A 19,750-nucleotide genomic window follows, 5' to 3' on the forward strand; every position below is an offset into this window, starting at 1 on the left:
CCCATTCTAAAATCTTGCCATGGCGCGACTCGACTCTTTTAACTTTTCCCATGCTTGATGAGGAATTGAACTGTATTAATCGTGTAGGCGCAAGATTAGGGAAACTTCACCAATCGCTACAACCTCCCAAAAAGAGAAAATAAGCTCGGCGCATTCGGAATCCTTCGGCGTTGCATGCTCACTAATACGACTCGACCAAACTCACACACACGCACACACACACTCTGTCTCTCGTACGAATAGAACAATACACACACCGGCTGAGCGTCGCACAGTGAGCGATGCCTCAGAAGCGCAAGCGACAAGACGAAGACCCCGCTCCTCCTCCCCAGCCTCAGTCCCAACCCCAACCTCAACCTCCTTCCGCCGGGGCGCGTCGGGCGACGCGTCAAACTCCGGTCCAACCCCCACGAGTTCCACCAGCAGCAACTGCAACAACTTCAGCGCAACCACCAGCAAAACAGACTGCCGTCCCGCCTCCCGTAATACCACCGTCTACAACTCTGCGATGGGCTCCGCTTGAACAGCCAGGCCCGGCCGTAAGGCATAACCCGCAAGCTATGACGAGCGTCCAGACGCCGAGAGCTGGCCGACCGCCTTCGGACTTGGTTGCGCCTGAGATTACATATCATGTACCTCAAACGCATATCAGCCCGTCGCACCGCCCTTCAGCGCTCGTGCGTCCTCATGGCCCAACAGCACAGCCGCCGCGCATCCTCGAGCGACCGCCGCCTCCGACAGTGACTCCCGTCTTCCCGCCAAAGCCTCCAGCGTCGTCCCCTTCACGGCCTCCGCTGCGAACCGACCGCAATATTGATAAGGTGGTGTTGGGTAATATCGTTTTCCGCACATGGTACCCTAGCTATTACGGAAAGGAGGTACTTGGGGACTCCTCTGGTACGGCAGGAAAGGGAGGGAGCAAGGACACTGGAGCCAAAGATCAGGCTTCAGGCGGCAAGTCTTCATCTAGACGGGATCGCGATCACCCGCCTGTGCTCGATCGTTTACACGTCTGCCCCAGCTGCTTCAAGTATTCCAAGGAGGTTATACCATGGCGGGGTCACGTTCAGGTGTGTGAGCGGCGAGCCCATGTGCCAGGGCGCAAGATCTACGTTCATCCACAAGGTCGGAGAAAGGTACTTGTGCCGCAAGAGGCCAGATCAACCGGACCCAAGAGGCGGAGAGGAGAGGGTAACATACGTTATGTCGAAGAGATTGTTCAGGACGAGGGAGAATGGAGCATCTGGGAGGTGGACGGCGAGACGGACGGGGTAAGTCAACGAGAAGGTTACATTATGTCGAGGATGATGAGGCTGATACTTGTTCCCAGCTCTTTTGCCAGAACCTGTCCCTCTTTGCAAAGCTCTTTCTCGACAACAAGTCCGTCTTCTTCGACGTTACCGGCTTCAACTATTTCTTGCTCGTTTATACGCCTCCGGCCAAACCCTCGTCGACTGGGAACGCCCTAGGCATCGGCCCCGCTACCACGTCGACCGAAGACGAGCCCCCGACGCCGCGCATTACAGGCTTCTTTTCCAAGGAGAAGATGTCGTGGGACAATAACAACCTCGCCTGTATCCTGATATTCCCCCCATGGCAACGAAAGGGCCTCGGCGCTCTGCTCATGGGGGCTTCGTACGAGATCTCGCGACGGGAGGGTATCCTAGGTGGCCCAGAGAAGCCCATATCGGACTTGGGTAAGAAAGGATACAAGCGGTACTGGGCGGGCGAGATTGCGCGGTGGCTCCTTAGCATCGATATTGATGCCAATGGGCCCGGTAACGAGGTCCTCGTGGATTTGAACGACTGCAGCAAGGCGACGTGGATTCACCCAGACGACTGCCTGCAGGTGCTGCGAGACATGGGTGTCGCCGAAGAAGTCGGTTTGGGACCCGGTAAGCCCGAACCCAAGGCTGTCGACGATGCGGCTGCGGAGGAGAAGGAAGACGAGGCTCCGGCCCCGGCAGCATCTGCCACAGCGCCTCCGGCAAAGGAGGACGCGGCCGACAAGGAGCCCGTCAAGATGGTGCCGCGGGTGCGGGTAGATAAGCAGGCGGTCCGGCGATACGTAGCGGAGCACCGGATCAGCCTAGAGCGCATGTGCGATGCCGCGGGGTTCGTCGAGGGCTATGCCATCAAGGCGCCTGAGGCCAAGGACGAGGATGAGGATGAGGAGTGAGTGTTTGTGTTTCTCATTTTTGAGATTTCTGCGATAGTGATACCCATTGTTCGAGAGTCAATTGAGCACATTGAACCGACCATCTTGAGCCATCATCGCTTTGCACTACTCAATGCTGCGTGCTTGTTACCTTGCCGAGATGACATTCAAATGTGTCCAGAACTACACCATACGTGCTGACGTAGTACGGGAAGCGGTCCTTTAAGCAATTGGGCATCTACCCTTCTTCAATTGGCGACATGGCCATCTCCCATCATCTCGCTGTTGTAGATGCCGAGGCTATGGCGATGGCATTTTGATCCCCAACGCCGGAGCCCATTGAGAGCCATTGATGGTTGTCAAGGTCTCAATATCGGTACCAAACGATTTCCACATGATCACTCTATCTCAATCTGAAGCTCCGATACGTTTCATAATGTCTGGGAACGCTCAATGGCTCTGTCTCTTGCCGCCGTCATCCTCAATCCCTCCCATCTCGGTCCATCTCGTCGTCCATCGCTGCCGATGCCGCTGCTCCACGAGCTTTCCCAAAGAGGCAGGGAGCTTGGACCAGGTAGACGTTTTTCGCACCGGGTATCTCTACGAGAAACACAGGGTGATGGTCGTCCGCCAACCCGAGATTGCCCTGTTCCCATCTTTGCACGCCCCCTTGTGCCGAAAATTTTTCGCCCGTTTGGCTCTGGCTCTGGCTGCTTCTAGCAATCGAATCGCCAGCAGGCAATCCCAATCTCGGCGGGATTGTAAGGCCCCGGGTGCCCTAGACTACGCCACGGCTATTCCAAGCTGCCTGCGATGCCTGCAATGGCCATGCGATCTCACAGGCGTGGAGATGCCTGCCCTGTTGAGCAATTGATGCTGAGAGATGCGGTCGAGATATGAATTGAGTGAGAGCTTGCCATTGGCGTGGCTGAGGCAAGGCTGCCACATGTATACCGTGTGAGCAACCATTTTTCACACATGTCCAATTGGCAGTCCCGTGGCTGAGATTGTGGTTGGGTCAGGCTCAAGGCAACTTGACCTCTTCATGACCTTATGCCTCATTTCCATCGAGCTTCAATGGCCTCAATGGCATCGAAACAGGCTGCCAATTGTGTGCCTTTGTGTCAGAACATCGTCAGAGTCAGCCTTGACACCACCACCAGCATCGCCGTGAAGGCAATCAGCGCCAATGGCTAAAGGCCGCTCTTAGGAAAGTGTCGAGCGAAGCTTTCCAAGCAATCCCACCAGGCTGCGTCACATCAACACTCCCACTGATGAGATCCCTCCCCTCCATCATATCAACTGGTGCTCGCTGGCTTGGCCACAACAGCCACCAGCCACGGTTCCAACTCTGTCTCTGCGCACTGTCCTGTGCTGCAGCCAGGCTACGGCCGAGCCCGCCATGCAACCGCTCCCGCACTCATGGCAGAAAAATTTTCGGTTCCCGAACGTCCGACCCACTGTCATTTCCCAGCTTCCTGATAAAACTGGAACGTCTGAGCCAGCAAAACAAGTTGCTCAGAATCCTCAACGGCTTTGAGAAGCCATTGAGCGGTGTCCTGACCTCAATTGAGACAGGAAACTATCATGGAGTTTGGTCGTACAAATCCAACGCCAAGACATCCACTGCTGGTTGGCCGTCCAGCATCGGAGCTTGTTCGGCGGGTGTAGCAGTCAAGTTTGAGACGTGCCAATTCCTCTAGATGCCGCCCTGCACTGTGCCAGGCTTGCATCTGAGATCTGGTGGACGGACGGATCATGGAGGTATCCGCTGTGCTGTTCGGACGCCGGGGAACTTGCTTCGTTCGCTCTCAGCTTTGGATTCCCAGCATCGAATCCAAGTCCAACAGCCAAATCCATGGCTTGAGCTTCTTTTCGATCCACCCACGTGGAAGATCCCTCGGCTGATTCGCTGACCCTGTGTCATGAAGCCGCCAAGTGGGGACTCTCTGCGTGTTCAGACCTACTGTGCCCAACGTACTGTACGCCTTCGGAGCCATGGGGGTTGCTGTTCACCCAAGACTGCCAGTCTGTTCGTCCCAGCTGGCCAATCGCCGCCACCCTTCGGCATCCTCCAATGCCCAGGTACCGGCCGGGCTGCCCGCCCTGATATCGATTTGGACGCCTTTTAGCCTCAGACAAGCGCTGGTACGAGGTGAGTACCTCATGCCAGCTGGGTAGACTTTTCCTGACTCTCGGCCTGCGAATTGGACCAAGGCACAATGCTCTCGCTCGCCTGTCTTGTCCTGAAAGCAATTGCTAAAAATCCAGTCAATTTGCCGGTTTTCGTCGTCGATTCGGGCCCGGTTGCGCTGTGCTGTATGCTCCGACGGAAATCCGGTAGGGCCGTCGTTGTCCGCCTCCTGCAGAATCTTCGTTGGGTCCGCGGCGCCTTTTAGTCTAGGTCGGTAGGGGTCCTCGCACGTAGTTCCGGCTTTGTCCCCCCTTCGTACCGAGATTTTTCTCAATGTTGCGCGTTCCATCACCGGCCCAACCCCTAGTTGGCGCTCATCGTGGCCCTCCTCCCATGATTCATGGTCCACCCGCCAAGCGCGTCCCTCCGACTGTAAAAGCCTCAGGCCTTGAGCTTCTCAAAACCATCCAGAGCAATCACGTCTCAGGATTCTGCCAGTAGCCTCCACCCGACTTCCCCCGACGGCTAACCAGCCCGTGTCGAGCCAGTACCCTGGCCATATTCGCACCCGTTGTGTCCTGGCCCTTCCGCCCTTTTGCCAGCACCCTCTTTGCTGTCCAAGCTGGCGAATCGACCTGTCCGTAGCCGTGATTTTGTATGCTCTTCCCTCTGTTCGGAGTCTGCTTCGGTGTCGTTTTCTCACCCGGTTCCCCCGTAAAAATGTCTCGCCCGGATTCATCGTTGTTCCCCTTCCTCCCACCGTTGCCCCGGCTGACATCCTCACCCCCCTGACCATATCCACCCGTGTGGGCCCACCTTTCCTCACTTTCCTCCCGGCTCCAGACGCTTTCTCTCTTCCCTTTTCCTTCTTCCACTGCCGTCCTGTCTCGTGCTGAGCTCCGTATCTCTTTTCTTAAACCTCCCATCAGCCTCTTTCTCCCTTCACTCTTCAACCATCTCCCCTCACACAACCATCACAATGGCCTCTTCTCGTGTCTTCGCCTCCCGCCTGGCCTCCCAGATGGCCGTCAAGGCCGCTCGCCCTGCCGTGCGCGCCCCTGTCGCTGCCGCCAGCAAGCGAACCATCTCTGGTAAGTTCTTGATGCGGCAAAAAATTTTCCTCGGGCTCAATTGAGCTCTGCCCGTGCCGAACCCGACTCGATCGAACAACGACCTCGAGATCAATTCGCTCACAATCGATTCAAGGCGCCGCCAGCCCTCTCCAGGCCATGAAGCGCCAGACTCTTCTCCAGGCCACCACCCGCAACGCCTTCCAGGTCCAGCGCCGTGCCTACTCCTCCGAGATCGCCCAGGCTATGGTTGAGGTCTCCAAGAACCTGGGTATGGGTTCCGCTGCCATTGGTCTGACTGGTGCCGGTATTGGTATCGGTCTCGTCTTCGCTGCCCTCCTCAACGGTGTTGCCCGCAACCCCGCTCTCCGAGGCCAGCTCTTCTCCTACGCCATTCTGGGTTTCGCTTTCGTCGAGGCCATCGGTCTTTTCGATCTGATGGTTGCCCTCATGGCCAAGTTCGTAAGTTAAACCCCGCATATTCCCCGCATACCCGGCGGTGGATGGACTCGAGATTAACAATGTCCTCTCTTCTAGACCTAAGTTATTTCCCGGCCAATTGGGAAGGCTCGTGCCGAATGATCGAGTCAATGATACGGAGGAAGCTGCTGAGCGCGGTGCCTTGTGCAGTGTCTTGAAGGTCCTGACACTGGTGCACTCGATGCCAGCTTGCACGATAGAGGGGAGGTTGTCTTGTAATAGACGGGATAGAGAACTGGGATGGACGTTGATCATAGGCACTTCCCTGTGATAGAGTTGGGGAAAATCTGCGTAATTCCTCCCAGGGACCGACTTGTAAAATAAAAAGCCTCATTCATCCCGCTTCTCCCACAACATCAAGAGATTTTCTTGTTTCGACATCGAAAGTGCCTGCCAGCTTGACAGTGACGTTTTGGGACGATATCTTATCAATTGACGTCTCAATTAACTTTCAATCGATGACATCTTTGTGAGCTGCTGTTGAGATCTGAGAGCTCTTGACATGAGGCAATTGCTTGCATCGAGCTCCCGTGGGCCGGGTGCCGGGGGGAATTGGCGCCTTAGCCGAGCTGGGCTGGTAGACACTCGCCCTGCCAGCTTAACCGAGTTGACCCGGACCGCTGAGCAATTTCTGCTCACGCCAGCAGTGCAACAAGGCGGTATCCCTGGGCGCCTGAGTGCCTGTGTTTCAAGGCACGATATCGCCATAGTGTTTCCTGGTGGGATCCAAAATCTCCACACGGTGCAAAACTGACTGTTGACAACCGTGGGTCGCTTGCTCTGGTGTCTCGCCTAGGCCAATCGCGCGGCGTGCTAGGGGAGATTCGGGCATCGGGGGTGGATCAAGGACAGGTTCAACGACCCAGGGGGAAGATTGTGGGACTGATGAGAGGTATGTAAGGAAACACAAGTCCACCTGTGATATTGTGACGAGCTGATCTGGAGTAGCCCCGAATATCGAGCAGGTGTAAATACCTGGTCGATCGTGCACCAACCAGTTCTGGGGCCTTCAGATTCGACAACGACTGTCGAAAAAGCCAACAACCCTCTCGAGTTGTCCATGTCAAAGGATTTCATGGACACGATACCATCCTGCAGGTGTGCGACGTTTCGAATTGCTGTGGCCGATGACCCGGCGTGTCCCCGACGAGATCTCTAACAAGATGAACGGACTTGGCGAAGAGCAAGCGAACCGACTTGAACACCACGACCAAGATATTCGTCAAAACGACACATGGCGAAGTTGGCGGTTTCCGTGCCGCCGGGGGATGTCGTCCGTGTTCAAGTGAAGGCTGTCCTGTTGGTGGTACGTGGGTACTCCAGAGTATGACCGGCGATGGTCAAAAGTGGAAGAATGGGATGTCCATAAGCCATCAAAGTTGAGGCTGATATGGAGGCAACGAGATGTTGCATCGATGATGATGTGACGAACATATCAATCAATGGTCAACCATCTCTGGTTGTACTTGACCATGTCGAGGTCCAGGGGCGACGAGCGGCTCAAGTGACTATCGCGTCCCAGGATCCAAGACTGTCCATCACCACTTCCACCACTCACGATGTGTTGCCCAGCAAGACTGGCCTGGGCCTCGTCCAAGACTGGGGGTGTTGGGCCATCGGAGGTTTTCCAGATCTCAACGAGACGAAGCAAGCTAAGGTCTTGGGGTCCACTTGGTCCAAGGAAGGGAAAGATGGGATATCGGGAAGCTTTGAAAGAAGAGATGCTGGTACTTGCCTGGGAAAAGAGTCTCGTCGTCGAATCTGGGTTTATGGTTTGGACGGCATCGCTCTAGCATCGGGTCAGTATACCACGCTGCTATTGCTCGTAGCATCGTGTCTTGACTCGACTTTCACTCACCCAACAGATCACCGCGTTCTCTAGGTCCACTCGACTCCACCGTTCGCACGAGCCGAGCCAACAGGTCCCCATCGACCATCTAAGAGCCGCAACGACGTCTGAATTGAAGCCATTCAACTCCAGGCCAAACAACGAGAACGACAACAAGAACGAAGGGGGAGACAAGGGAAATAAGAACGCCGCTGCTTGGGTTTCATGCCGCTCGGTTTCCCCTCATCTGGCGTCACATGACCTGCCACTCTTGCCTGGCAACCCGCCCCCTCCGTCCAAGCCCTTGTGTCACATCGACAAGGGGAATCGGGAAAGAACGGCCGTCATGGCTGGGTGATTTGTCGTCTGCGCGATGCAGGGCGCGCGGGACGGGGTACGGCAGTGGTGGTGGGTGAACCATGGGGATTGGTTCTGTGCCATTGCGATGCATGGAGAATAATCTAGCCACGGCGGTGGCCATGGGGCGAGGTGAGAAGCAAGGCATCAGCCGTGAGCGAGCGATCGAGCAGAAGAGGCGAAGGAGCTGCGATGCGATGCAATGCAATGCTTTGTCCTGGCGAGCCGGCGCCGTCGAGGCCTTCAAGAGGCATCCAAGTGGTTTGCTTGTTGACAAAGGAGAGTTTGAGTAATGCTTTGTTGGCGGAGGGAGATTGCCCGAGTCAAAAAGTGAGGGGAAGAAGACGCCATGGCTGCGTGAGAGAGATGAAGGGGGGAGACAGCCGAAGAGAGTCTTCTGCATTTGGAAGGAGGCCCTGAGTTGGATGGTACCTTGCCGTTCCTCGCGATTGGCCATTTGGACCTCGGGGTCTTGGACGTTGGGGGGGAATTCCCGTCAGCAGAACCCAAATTGGACGCGTAGTGATTCGTCAACGAGGGCGCAAGGGGATGTACTGTACGTATTCGAGAGCCATCCCGTCATTGAGTAGGTTGCTTTGAGATGGCGCCCGTTGGGTACCTAGATCTGCCCTGCTTTTGGGAAGGCCTACACGTGTTTTGGGGCTTATGTGTTGCATCCATGATACCCTACAACTTCTCAATTGACCAAGTATATCATCTTTGTTTAAAATACAATAATCACGCGACTCTTTTCTCTTCTTCAACCAGCATCTCCCATTCTCTCCGCCCATGGTCGGCAGTTGCACCAAGAGGCTACGAAAGCGGGGGGCGAAAATCCGGGGTAGCAAGGCAGGGCGCGCGGGAAACCCTTGTCCTTTGTGGAGAAGGGGGCCGAGCACATTCCATTTTTCCCCTCGTCGGCGTCTCGGGTCTCGCGGGCGGGATCCCGATGGGCGTTGCCGGTGTGCGTTGTGCTGCAGTCAGCGCGCGCCCCATGGTTCGATCACGACGTCCGAGTGTTTCGATTGGGGGTTGATCTTTGTCCGAGACTGGGTATGCGCTGCGTCTATTGTTGCTGCCGCTTTGCTTTTCTCCGATCATTTCAATTGCCGTGGCCTCATTTGTTGCTTCATCATTGGTGCACTCGGCACGACATGCCCTTTGCGCTCTTCTGTTGAGACGGCTGCATATTTCGACACATCTTTTGTGTAATATAACAACACCAAAGACATGGATGTCTATAATACTCCAGTTACATTCTTTTCCCACACACCACGAGAATCACACGATAAAAATGGATGAGAGACAAAAAAGCCTGTTCATTGTAGTGTCTAGGATGCACCATAACTCCTACTTTTACCGTAGCTACCCGATACCCTCCAACCTTACTTTCGAAACGTCGCACTGCGCTCTCCCCTGACAGGCGGTGCTCTGCGGGCTCCCTTGATGTCCGTATCCGCAGACTTGGAATAGGGGTCAAAGATCTTCTTCTTCCCCTTGACTGCGGCCTCGCTGCCTTTCGAGTCTCGGCTTCCATGTAGCACCGACGTGGCCTTGCTGTAGTCGAAAGGCACAGCGTCAAACTTCTTCTGCTTCTTCTCCTCTTGCTGCTTCTGCTTCTGCTTCTTGTCCTTCTTGTCTTTCTTGTCCTTCTTCTGGGACTTGCGAGCCCTCTTGGCCTCGAGCCGTTTGGCTCGTGCATCCTGTGCCTTCTTGGCTTTGCGTTGCTTTTGTCGAGCGCGGCGCAACTCCTTCTTGTTGGGCTCGTCATCGATAGCAAGGACTCCACTGTCTTCCTGCATTTCCTCGTCGCTGTCTGACTCTGACTCCGAGTCTGAGTCTGAGTCTGAGTCTGAGTCTGAGTCTGACGACTCCTCGCTTGAGCTGGATTCTTCCACGGCATCCGACTTTCGCTTCTGACCCCTCTTCAGCGTAAACTCTTCCTCAGCAGCCTCCTCAGGCTCAGCATTATCCCCTGCAGCTTCCACGCCCACGGCCTGTTTGGCATCCACGGCTGTCTTCTCGACGGGCTCGTCGTGTCGAATACCTCCCTCAAACGAGCCCTGTTGAACGTACTTCTGCCAGGGAAAGGGAATGAGATCCTCCTCCGTGTCGACTGTTGGCGTCGAATCATCCCACCGAGTGCTGATAGGCATATCTCCAAATAACTGCGATCGGGTCAGCCTGCTAACCGTGACCTCTCCGTCAAGGTCTGGTAACCTGGCTGCCTTCTTGGCCGCAAATGGGAGACTGTTCTTCCGCAACGTGTCCGGCGCCATCGAAGTAAAGAAGTGAAGCAAGCTGGGTCCGCCTCGGGCCTTGGCCTTCCTGACCCTTTCCCAAATCTCGTTGAACCGAGGTCGTGCCAGAGACGCGCTGAGAGGCAAGAGACTGTGGAGGGCCTTGGCATCAGGGGGGTTGAGTCGAGCAATTTCCGTAATGTCCCTGGTGCTGAGGACGTAGTTGGGATTCTCATCCTCCGCCCTGGCTGTGTCGTCCCTCCACTTCCACACGGCCTTGAACACAGCGAACTGCTCGCTGTCAAGAGCCATATGAGAATTCTTAAAGACATACCCGTACCAGCCTCGAGAGCCTTCGCCAGTTTCCTCATCGTAGCCAGGATTTTCGTAACGGGAGAGTGATAGTTCTCTCGACTTCTCAAGAGCGCGCTCAATAAGGTTGGTCTCGGGCTTGCTCTTGTCTGAGGTGGCGACAAGCTCATTCCGTACTTTGTCGTAAATGTAGAGTAGGTAGTGAGTATCTGACCGGGCGTAGTACATCATCTCCTCGGGAATCGGTCTAGATAAGGTTAGTCGGGTAACTTAGGAGAAGTCTGTGAAAACGTACCGAATTCTCCAATCTGCTAGTTGATACTGCTTGTCTGCGTCAAAGTCGACAAACTTGGATAGTAGGAACGCGAGACTTTTAGCCGGATAGTGAAGTTGATCGCACGCAAAAAACGTGTCGAACAGACCGTTCACGTAAAGGCCAAGATCTCGCTGTAGCCACACCATGTCCATGTAGGCGCCGTGGAAGACCTGCACATGTTAGCGTTACTGTTAAATATTAATATGGTCAACGTACCTTGATGATCTTTGGGTTGGTAAAGACCTCATTCAACACTTCGAGCTTGTGACGCCAAGGTTGTAATGTATCAACGATCCAGTCCTTCTCTCGGGTGCTAATCTGCATGAGCGAGACAAGCCCGATGTAGGATCTGAAGTCGTGATGCTCCAGATCCACAGCAATCTCTTTCGCCTTCTTGAGCTCTTTCAGCATCTCGAGAACGCCTTCATACGTGTCGACCCACGTCGCTTGGGTTGTATCAACAGGCTGATACATGACAGGCTCTGCCTCCTTGTAGACTCGTTTGGGGTATACCATGCTGGCAATTTCGCGTTCGTAGGGATGTTGATATCTGCCGCAGGTATTAAACGTCAGCAATTGAAATTAATGGCTTACTCGAGAGTAACGTTTCAATGGGAAGGGGACCAGGAAAAGTCCTATCAAACAATGGGTGGGCTAAGTGAAACGTACTGCGGTGCGCCGGACTCGTTGGGTACAATCTTGAGGCTTTCCTCCAAGGATACCTTCGCATGTGGCTTTTCGCTAAGGATAGGCTTCCATGGGCCAGAGGGAAAGTTGTCGGGCTGGCGTTCGAACAAGAGCTGAGGTTTGGAGATGTTGGCGTTTCGGATAACCTTGTTCATCGACTTGGATCTCTTGGACGTCGTCGCCTGAAAATATTAGTAAGAGTATGGATCGCGAAAAGACATAGACATACAGAATCGGATACAGGTGGCTCCTTTCGCTTGACCAGGCCTGTATACTCGTCCAAGGCCGTGTCGGCCTTCTCGAGAGTAGAATCGACCACATCGACAACACCCCTCCAGTTCATCTCGATATCCTCGACATCCTCCAGCTTAGGAGCCTTGACATTGCAAGCCTTCCCGGATGATTGTAGTAATCGCGTAGCGAGTTCGAGGAGTCGGGCTGTTCTGTCTTCGAGCTGTTGGCCGACCTCAGGGTTGACAGTGCGCTGGAAGCCCAGGTCTTCAGCAGCGATGCGGTTGACGGTTTTAACGGTCGAGACAAGAGACTTTTGGACGCTCTCTTGCAGCGACTTGAAGTCTTGAGAGGGCTCCATGGTTGCGACGAGAAATGCGCGTTGCGCAGGGGGTGATGCCTTTGAGGTTCGCGACGGAGCGTTGCTTCTCAAAAAATTCCACGGTCGATTTGGATATGCGCTTATCGATAAGATAAGACTCAGCACTGTGTCTTATCCGACCATGCTAGTACCCTTGCTCGAAGTTTCTCAACTTTCAATACTACTGCTTCTGTTACGTATAGGCTGCTGGGATAAACACGAAATACTATCAATCAGAATCGCGGCATGCGGGAGATGAAAGGAATCACGTGAAAGCGCGAGATGCTGCCACCACAACGTGACGTTCTTTGTTCACGGTCCAATCAACCCTCGACGGCGGGTGTCAAGCCGAAAGTTCCTCCAAGCATGACCTCAAGAGGTCGTATAGGGCCGCCTTCTCATACCATTGCTACTCATCAATGTTGTTGAAGGTGAAAATCATGGGAGAAAATCAGTAGCCGGCTACCGGGCCGACGGTTATGTGCATGGTAGCAATTGTGGAACGGACAGCAGCCGGAGGGAGGGTTACAATCTGGAGACCATCCCGATTCCAGACTGTCAGTTTGCTTTCTTTTTCACGCTTTCTCTTAGTCGACATAAATCCAAGGATGATCTGCTCCGGCCAACAACCTGATCAAGGCGCAAACATGGTCTTATCCCCTCCATCCATTGGCTGGTTGGCTGCGTGCTTGTGAAGCCCACTTCCCTGGTTGGCTTTGGGATATCTGATAACCTAGTCCAAGTTAGCCTTGGTGATGGTTGCTAAGCCCTGTATTCTGTCAAGCTTGAGGAATCTGAAAATGACGCCTCATCAATGCGTCACTTTTCAGTCAGGATCAAGCGAAGTTCAGGATTTCTTCCAGACTGAGCTAACCATCATTCCATGCGGAGTTTGTTGCCATTGGCCCGCACCTCATTACGAATGCGAAAGACCTCAAGTTACGGCCCTGTGATGCCCGTATCATGGCCGATGAATTGATCCAGTCCCCGGAATCACCTCCGGACTACGCTCCGGGATGAGTCTCGGGAGCTGGGGCTGCGGGAAGCACTAGGAGCGGACGCATGGGAGTGGGGAGAGCGCGGTTTTGTAGCTTGACATCGCCTCACAACTGGAAGCTACTCAATGCCATTGCCGATTAAACGTGCAGTACCTCGTGGCCGAGAGACAGGTGCATGAGATGATGTTGGATCTGGTGTCTTTTCTAGTTCCCTTGAGGCGATAGTGACCCATACTGCACCCGCACCAGTCAGCGGCAAAGTACCGGTACTTGAGGCTTGCGATGTGTCTGGCTGACGATGCAGATGTTCCCCTCCACTCTGAAGAAAACGGCCCGGGTCTCGAGGTGAAGCTGGTCCGCGAATAGACGGCCACCGGGAGACGGGAGCCATCGGCTTGCGGGATAATTATAAAGGCGAGACCGGGAAGATGGCAAGTTGAAGTGAACAGGATCCAATCGAGGAACTGATTCACGCCGCTTCCGTCTGGCCTCGGTGTCACTGTCATTGTACGCATCTTGACGTCTTTGCACGTGTCGTGAGTTTAGTTGACAGTTAGAGCCCAACCCAACCGGGTTCGTCTACACCATCCATCGCCAGCCCGATCCCGTCCCGTCATCAACGGTCCCGAGAGGCAGGTACAAGGTACGTGCTCGTTGCATTCTTCTGTCTGGCATTTCCAAGTCAGGCAAGTTAGTCGGCGGGTTGCCCCTCGCCTCGCCCCTCTACGTTCCGTCCCCTCACACGCGCGCCTTCCACTTCCCTGGCCCCTCACTCGGTACTTACCTACCTTTTACTTACTTGTTTTCCCTAAGCCTCTGGTAACATCTTTCTTTCTTCCATTGCCTTCCGCCCCGAGGTATTTAGACCTTGCATTTCTCTCCCTTCACCTGGTCCTGGCAAACACCCTCTCAACCACCAGATGATTGCATCATAGCCCCTCTGGCTCTTATCAGCGACGAACTGACTGATAACATCAACAAAAAAAAAAGAGGCCCTTGCGTTTCCTAGACATCGGCCGCCTCGTTCTTCTCCAATAAATCGCCTGACCTTACGCGCAGTAGCGTCATCGTTTTGCTGGCCCAAGATCCAAGCTCCTTGCACTAACTCCACCGCCGGGGGATCTACGCCTGTCGGCTCTGAGCCAAGCTCCCAGCAAGTTCCTTGCCCCTCCACGGACCATCGACGTCGTCCGCAAAAGAGCCGTGACGAGACGAGACCACGCTTTTCGTCTTTTCAAGCTGCCCCTTTTTGATCTTTCCGTCTTCGAAGCTTCACATTAGCAACTCGAATTTCTGCTTATATCGCCATCATGCCCGGTACCGTCGACGATCAGGCCGTTCCAGGCCGTCTGCTTCTGCTCTCCAACCGTCTGCCCATCACCATCAAGCGTTCCGAAGATGGCAGCTATTCCTTCTCAATGTCCTCAGGTGGACTTGTCACCGGCCTCAGCGGTCTCAGCAAGACCACGAGCTTCCAATGGTATGGTTGGCCTGGCCTCGAGGTTCCCGACAACGAGGTCGACGGCATGAAGCAGCGGCTCAAGGACGAATATGGCGCCCACCCTGTCTTCATTGATGATGAGCTTGCGGACAGGCATTACAATGGTTTCTCCAGTAGGTTCACATCACACCTCCCAATTATCAATCTACCATACTGACACCTTCGCCACACAGACTCTATCCTCTGGCCCCTCTTCCACTACCATCCCGGTGAGATCACGTTCGACGAGTCCGCGTGGGCCGCATACCAAGAAGTCAACCATCTTTTCGCCAAGACAGTCATCAAGGATGTCCAGGATGGCGATCTCATCTGGGTCCACGACTACCACTTGATGCTTCTTCCTCAGATGCTCCGCGAAATGATGGGCACGACAAAAAAGAACGTCAAGATTGGCTTCTTCCTCCACACACCATTCCCCAGCAGTGAAATCTACCGAATCCTGCCTGTCCGACAGGCCCTTCTTACCGGTCTCCTCGACTGCGATCTCATTGGTTTCCACACCTACGACTATGCTCGACATTTCCTCAGCAGTTGCTCTCGCATCCTCGAATGTCCCACGACCCCCAACGGCGTTGACTGGAATGGTCGTTTCGTGACCGTGGGCGCCTTCCCCATCGGAATCGACCCCGACAAGTTTGTCGAGGGACTCAAGAGGCCCAAGGTGCAAGAGCGTATTGCTGCTCTCAGCCGGAAGTTCCAGGGTGTCAAACTTGTGGTTGGTGTTGATCGTCTGGATTATATCAAGGGCGTCCCCCAGAAACTTCACGCCCTCGAAGTGTTCCTGACGGAGCACCCCGAGTGGATCGGCAAGATTGTTCTGGTTCAGGTCGCTGTTCCCTCTCGTCAAGATGTGGAAGAGTACCAGAACCTGCGTGCTGTGGTCAACGAGTTGGTTGGCCGAATCAATGGAAGATTTGGCACGATTGAATTCATGCCCATTCACTTTCTCCACCAGTCTGTCTCGTTTGACGAGCTCACTGCGTTGTACGCCGTTTCTGACGTCTGCCTGGTCTCTTCTACCCGTGACGGCATGAACCTGGTCTCTTACGAGTACATTGCCACACAGCAGAAGAACCATGGAGTCATGATTCTCAGCGAGTTTACGGGTGCCGCTCAATCTCTCAACGGTAGTCTCATTGTCAACCCCTGGAACACGGAAGAGCTTGCCAACGCCTTGCACGATGCCGTCACGATGAGCCCCGAGCAACGCGAGGCCAACTACAAGAAGCTCGAGCGTTACGTCTTCAAGTACACGAGTGCCTGGTGGGGTGCTAGCTTCGTCGCTGAGATGACCCGCCTCAGCGCCGAGAGCACACAGCCCAAGACACTCCGCAACGTGTCTGGTGCTGTCGTTGGCCTGGGTCAGAAGGTGCAGCAGATTGCTGGCACTGTCGAGAAGAAGGCCGAAGAGGTGTTGGGCGTCGGGGAGACCAAGGAGCCCGAGGCTACGAGCTCACAAGCCGACGGATCGAAGACGGAGGATTCTAAGCCTGCCGAGGCATCAACAGTGCCTTCCCAATAGAGTTTGTATTTTGCCAACGGAACATGGTTAAGGTATGAAAGGACGAGTTTATGAGAGTTCAGGTTAAAGCGGTCACGGGTTGGGATCTCATTTCTTTATGTTTCTTTTTAAAAATCTTGGAAAATTGACACTAGTCGTCCATGTTTCGTACCCTATGTGAATGACCATTGTTGTTTTGTATTGATTTAATTGAATAAGCTATACTATACTAAACACTATACAAAGCAATCCACCTGAGTGACAAGTAAAGGAGATTCAAAGATTCAAAAGTGGAAATGTTGATATTGGAAACATTTCACGAAACGCCTTTCAAGATTGTTCGGCGGAAAAGAGAATGCGCTGAGAAAAGTCAAAGTTTCGTTGCGACGCAGGTGCATCAGCAAGTAGCTGGTATCTAAGAAACGACATGAAGGTCTGAACAACCCATGCCTTACAAATTCAAAGTCCATCAAACTCCCCATCAACCGAATTTCATCGTGTGCAGCATCACAATCGTCGCCCAGATCTGCTCCTGTCCTCCCAAACCAGAAAACACCTCGCAGACTGTCCATATCCATAACCCATCTAGTAGGGCGCGTTGACAATGTCGTCCTTGCCCAGCTTGTAGCGACCACTCTCTCGAGTGCCGATACGACCGGAGCCTCTCCGTGAATCGCTCAGTCGGATATCTCCAATGATGCTCTCCCGGGTAGGCTTTCTCAAACTCTGCTTGGCCACCATGTTGACCTCGTTGGGGAGGGCAACAATGACATTCTTGTCCGAGCCGAACTTGAAGTCGTCGGCCTTGACCTCCTCTTCGTATCGCTTGATCTTGTAGGGTGCCTTCATTCCACGGAGGACTCGCTTCAGGTTCCACTCGATGATGTAAGGACCCGTGGCAGTGATGATGCTGGTCTCCTCAGCTCCTTCACCAGTGTTGAACTTGGCAGGAGTGAAAGTGACAGGTTTGCCGGTTTCGTGATAGAACTGGGCCACGTGCTCAGGTGTAAGTGCCAGGCGTTTAGGGTGAGGCTTTGAGTCAGCGGCAAAGCCCTTCTCGAAGCCAAGCTTGCCCTCATTCTTGCCCGACTTCTGCTGGGCATCGACAAGGAGGATGTAGTTCTTGGTTGTGCCCAGGATCCACCGACCGTCGGCCGACACATCCATACCAGTGATGGGATCACCGAGAGCTGGAAGCTGGGTCTTGGCCCGGATTCCAAGGCGGTCAAACAGACGGATGTCTCCCTTGTTGCTGGCAACGGCGATGTAGCCCTTCTCAGTGGTAGCAAGAGCAGAAAAGTCATTCTTGGAAGCGTATTGCTTCATTTCCGAGTCAACAAGCTTGTGGCCAGACAATCGAGGATCGATGCGGTAGAGGGCATTGTTGGAGACGCCCAAGAAGGTCTGCTCGGAAGTCATCTGGGCAAACTTATTCTCAGGAGCAAAGGTCACGACAGGAATGTCGTCATGGATGTTCCATTCATCGACAACCTTTCCGTACTCCAGATCCATGCGGTATAGCTTGTTGGGGTCGATCTCATTCTGTAAGATGAGGTCGCGATCCTCGCTGTGAAGCATAACCTTCTTTGGGTTCATCAACTTGCCACTGGGCGTTGTGACCTTGGAAATATTGGTAGAGAACTCGAGGTGGTTGTTGGGAGTATGCTTGAAGACTCCAATCTTGGATCCGCGGACGACAAAGGAGCGGTCATGCTTGTAACCGACCGCCAGCTGCGAGTTGACCTCGCCATCGGCGTTTCTGGGGAAAGTGCTGTCATTCTCCTCATCCGAATCGTATTCCTCGTCCTGGACGCGGTCGTCCTCGATCTCTTCCTCCTCCTCTTCCTCCTCCTCTTCCTCTTCCTCGATAGGAGCATCCTCCATAGTCAAGTCTCCAAACGAGTCGAGCACATACTCGCGTTCCTTGTCCTGCATCTTGGTCCACTTGGTCTCGTTGAGCTTCTCCCAGATAGCTTGCATGATGGCCTCCTGGAACGTCTCCAGAGTTGACTGGTCCTTGAACCGGAGAAGCCAGGATCGAGCCGTGCCATCGTTGCTAAAGTGGTTGAAAACGAAGGAGAGATACTCGAAATCGAAGACAGGATTGAAGTCCGCAACGACTGGGGTGCCCAACCAGGGCTTCTCGGTGGATTCGATCTGAAGCCAGTATTCCCACTTGCCGACTTCAGAGACTGTAGCGATGACGGAGTCATCAACAAGAACGAAGTGGCCGGGCTGAGGGTCAAAGAGATGGAGCTCGGCAGTAATGGCAGCATAAATCTCCAGAGCTTCAGGAGGGTTGTTTGCGTCCGGGCCACTCAAGACGGGGGCCTCAATCTCCTGCTCTGGAACATGGGCAGGCTCGCGCTTGGCGGCCGAGTTGGCGGTATTCTTCTTGGACAGCATATCGTCGACAGACTCGATAGATCGGGCGAGGGTAGGACTGTGGATGGGACTGGCGGGTGGAATAGGCTCTTCCTCCTCAAACTCGAACTGCTGCAAGTCTTGCTGCGAAGCGGTGGTATGGGGCTTTCGGTACTTGCGCTCGTACTGGCACTGCTGAGATACTCGCATAAACTGCGTGACCTGAGCCGAGGTGACGGAGTTGTCGCAAACGAATTGGTAGAGGTCACCGGTGTCGCCACTGAGATCCTTCCAAGCTAGGACCTTGTCGCCGTTCTCTCGGATCTCGACTCGGAAGTGGAGGGCCTCGTCGAGGAGAAAGGTCTTTTCGTCTCCCTCGGATTCGAGGGCGTCGAGCGCGGCGTCTTCGCCTTCTTCCTCAGCAAGGAGCTCCGCTTCGCCTTCCTCAAAGACACGCTGAACGGTAAGTTGGTATTGGTAGTCTTGGTTGGTGCGACGGATACGGATGGTGGAATCTTTAAAGATGAGCTCGGAGTAGCCCTTGGGCGACAGAGGGCGGACGAGGTAGAGTTGGCCTTGGGGCAGCTCGATCAGTGCTTCCTGTGTGCTTGAACCAAAGATGAGCTTGCCGACTGTAAGGCGCGACGTGTTAGTTATATGTCTTGTTGATAAGCGATAGAAACACTGTCAACGAAATGGGGAAGGGCGAACAGGTGGAATGAAAGGGAAGTGGCAGATGAAGCGACCAGCCGTGACCAGGTCGGGATATCAGCCAGTGGCCTTTGTGCCCGTGCTGGAGAAGCGGGTGTTGGTTGGGGATGATGCGGGGCAGTTACTTACCATTCCGTAGAACAAACATGCTGGCTAAGATGGCGGTCTTGACACAGATAGGGAAAGAGTGTGCAATATGCTGACAAGCTCCCGGTCAAGAGGGATACGCCCAAGTATGGAAGGGAGAGAAGAGAAGGGGATAGACTATTAAGAAGGAGAAAGAGTTGGTGATGCCGTTCACTTGCGCACGAACAGCCAAAAGGGTGTGACGTGACTGACGACAAGGCAGTGACAGGCAGGCAGGCGAGACCGACAGGTTCAGGTTCCTTCCTGGGTTGGCTGTAAGGCAGGCGCAGGCAGCCTCTGGGCCAAAGAGAACGCCGGATGGGAAGGTGGCAATGATAGCCTGGGCAAGATCAAAGGGTTAGAGCGTGCGGCAGG

General features: G+C 54.2%; 5 protein-coding genes across 5 annotated transcripts; 3 read left to right on the forward strand and 2 right to left on the reverse strand.

The window, feature by feature from the left end:
- Positions 1-281: 281 nt before the first annotated feature.
- Positions 282-2,179, forward strand: HAM2103 (uncharacterized protein; the record flags this gene model as incomplete). Its single annotated transcript, XM_003051583.1, has 2 exons — positions 282-1,271; positions 1,331-2,179. 2 exons carry the CDS (start codon positions 282-284, stop codon positions 2,177-2,179), a joined length of 1,839 nt encoding a protein of 612 aa, XP_003051629.1.
- A 2,997-nt stretch (positions 2,180-5,176) lies between these two features.
- Positions 5,177-6,200, forward strand: NECHADRAFT_73579 (uncharacterized protein). Its single transcript, XM_003051584.1, has 3 exons — positions 5,177-5,383; positions 5,499-5,824; positions 5,900-6,200. The coding sequence occupies exons 1-3, from the start codon at positions 5,272-5,274 to the stop codon at positions 5,903-5,905; spliced, it is 444 nt and encodes a 147-aa protein (XP_003051630.1). The 5' UTR covers positions 5,177-5,271; the 3' UTR covers positions 5,906-6,200.
- A 3,212-nt stretch (positions 6,201-9,412) lies between these two features.
- Positions 9,413-12,174, reverse strand: NECHADRAFT_92603 (uncharacterized protein; the record flags this gene model as incomplete). The annotated part of the gene is made up of 5 exons (XM_003052023.1): positions 9,413-10,826; positions 10,875-11,065; positions 11,112-11,445; positions 11,565-11,764; positions 11,812-12,174. The coding sequence occupies 5 exons, from the start codon at positions 12,172-12,174 to the stop codon at positions 9,413-9,415; spliced, it is 2,502 nt and encodes an 833-aa protein (XP_003052069.1).
- Positions 12,175-14,426: 2,252 nt separating this feature from the next.
- Positions 14,427-16,335, forward strand: NECHADRAFT_104055 (glycosyltransferase family 20). Its single transcript, XM_003051585.1, has 2 exons — positions 14,427-14,786; positions 14,847-16,335. The coding sequence occupies exons 1-2, from the start codon at positions 14,483-14,485 to the stop codon at positions 16,193-16,195; spliced, it is 1,653 nt and encodes a 550-aa protein (XP_003051631.1). The 5' UTR covers positions 14,427-14,482; the 3' UTR covers positions 16,196-16,335.
- A 424-nt stretch (positions 16,336-16,759) lies between these two features.
- Positions 16,760-19,397, reverse strand: NECHADRAFT_92605 (uncharacterized protein; the record flags this gene model as incomplete). Its single annotated transcript, XM_003052024.1, has 2 exons — positions 16,760-19,170; positions 19,379-19,397. The coding sequence occupies 2 exons, from the start codon at positions 19,395-19,397 to the stop codon at positions 16,760-16,762; spliced, it is 2,430 nt and encodes an 809-aa protein (XP_003052070.1).
- Between the last annotated feature and the right edge of the window lie 353 nt (positions 19,398-19,750).

Source organism: Fusarium vanettenii (genome assembly GCF_000151355.1).
Source record: "Fusarium vanettenii 77-13-4 chromosome 4 genomic scaffold NECHAsca_3_chr4_2_0, whole genome shotgun sequence".
NCBI lineage: Eukaryota > Fungi > Ascomycota > Sordariomycetes > Hypocreales > Nectriaceae > Fusarium > Fusarium vanettenii.

Bases quoted from the DNA above. Each gene is read 5' to 3' on its own strand.
- NECHADRAFT_73579 (XM_003051584.1), top strand. From the start codon at position 5,272: ATGGCCTCTTCTCGTGTCTTCGCCTCCCGCCTGGCCTCCCAGATGGCC. The intron at 5,384-5,498 runs GTAAGTTCTTGA...AATCGATTCAAG, and splicing joins CAGCAAGCGAACCATCTCTG to GCGCCGCCAGCCCTCTCCAG.
- NECHADRAFT_104055 (XM_003051585.1), top strand. From the start codon at position 14,483: ATGCCCGGTACCGTCGACGATCAGGCCGTTCCAGGCCGTCTGCTTCTG. The intron at 14,787-14,846 runs GTAGGTTCACAT...TTCGCCACACAG, and splicing joins GCATTACAATGGTTTCTCCA to ACTCTATCCTCTGGCCCCTC.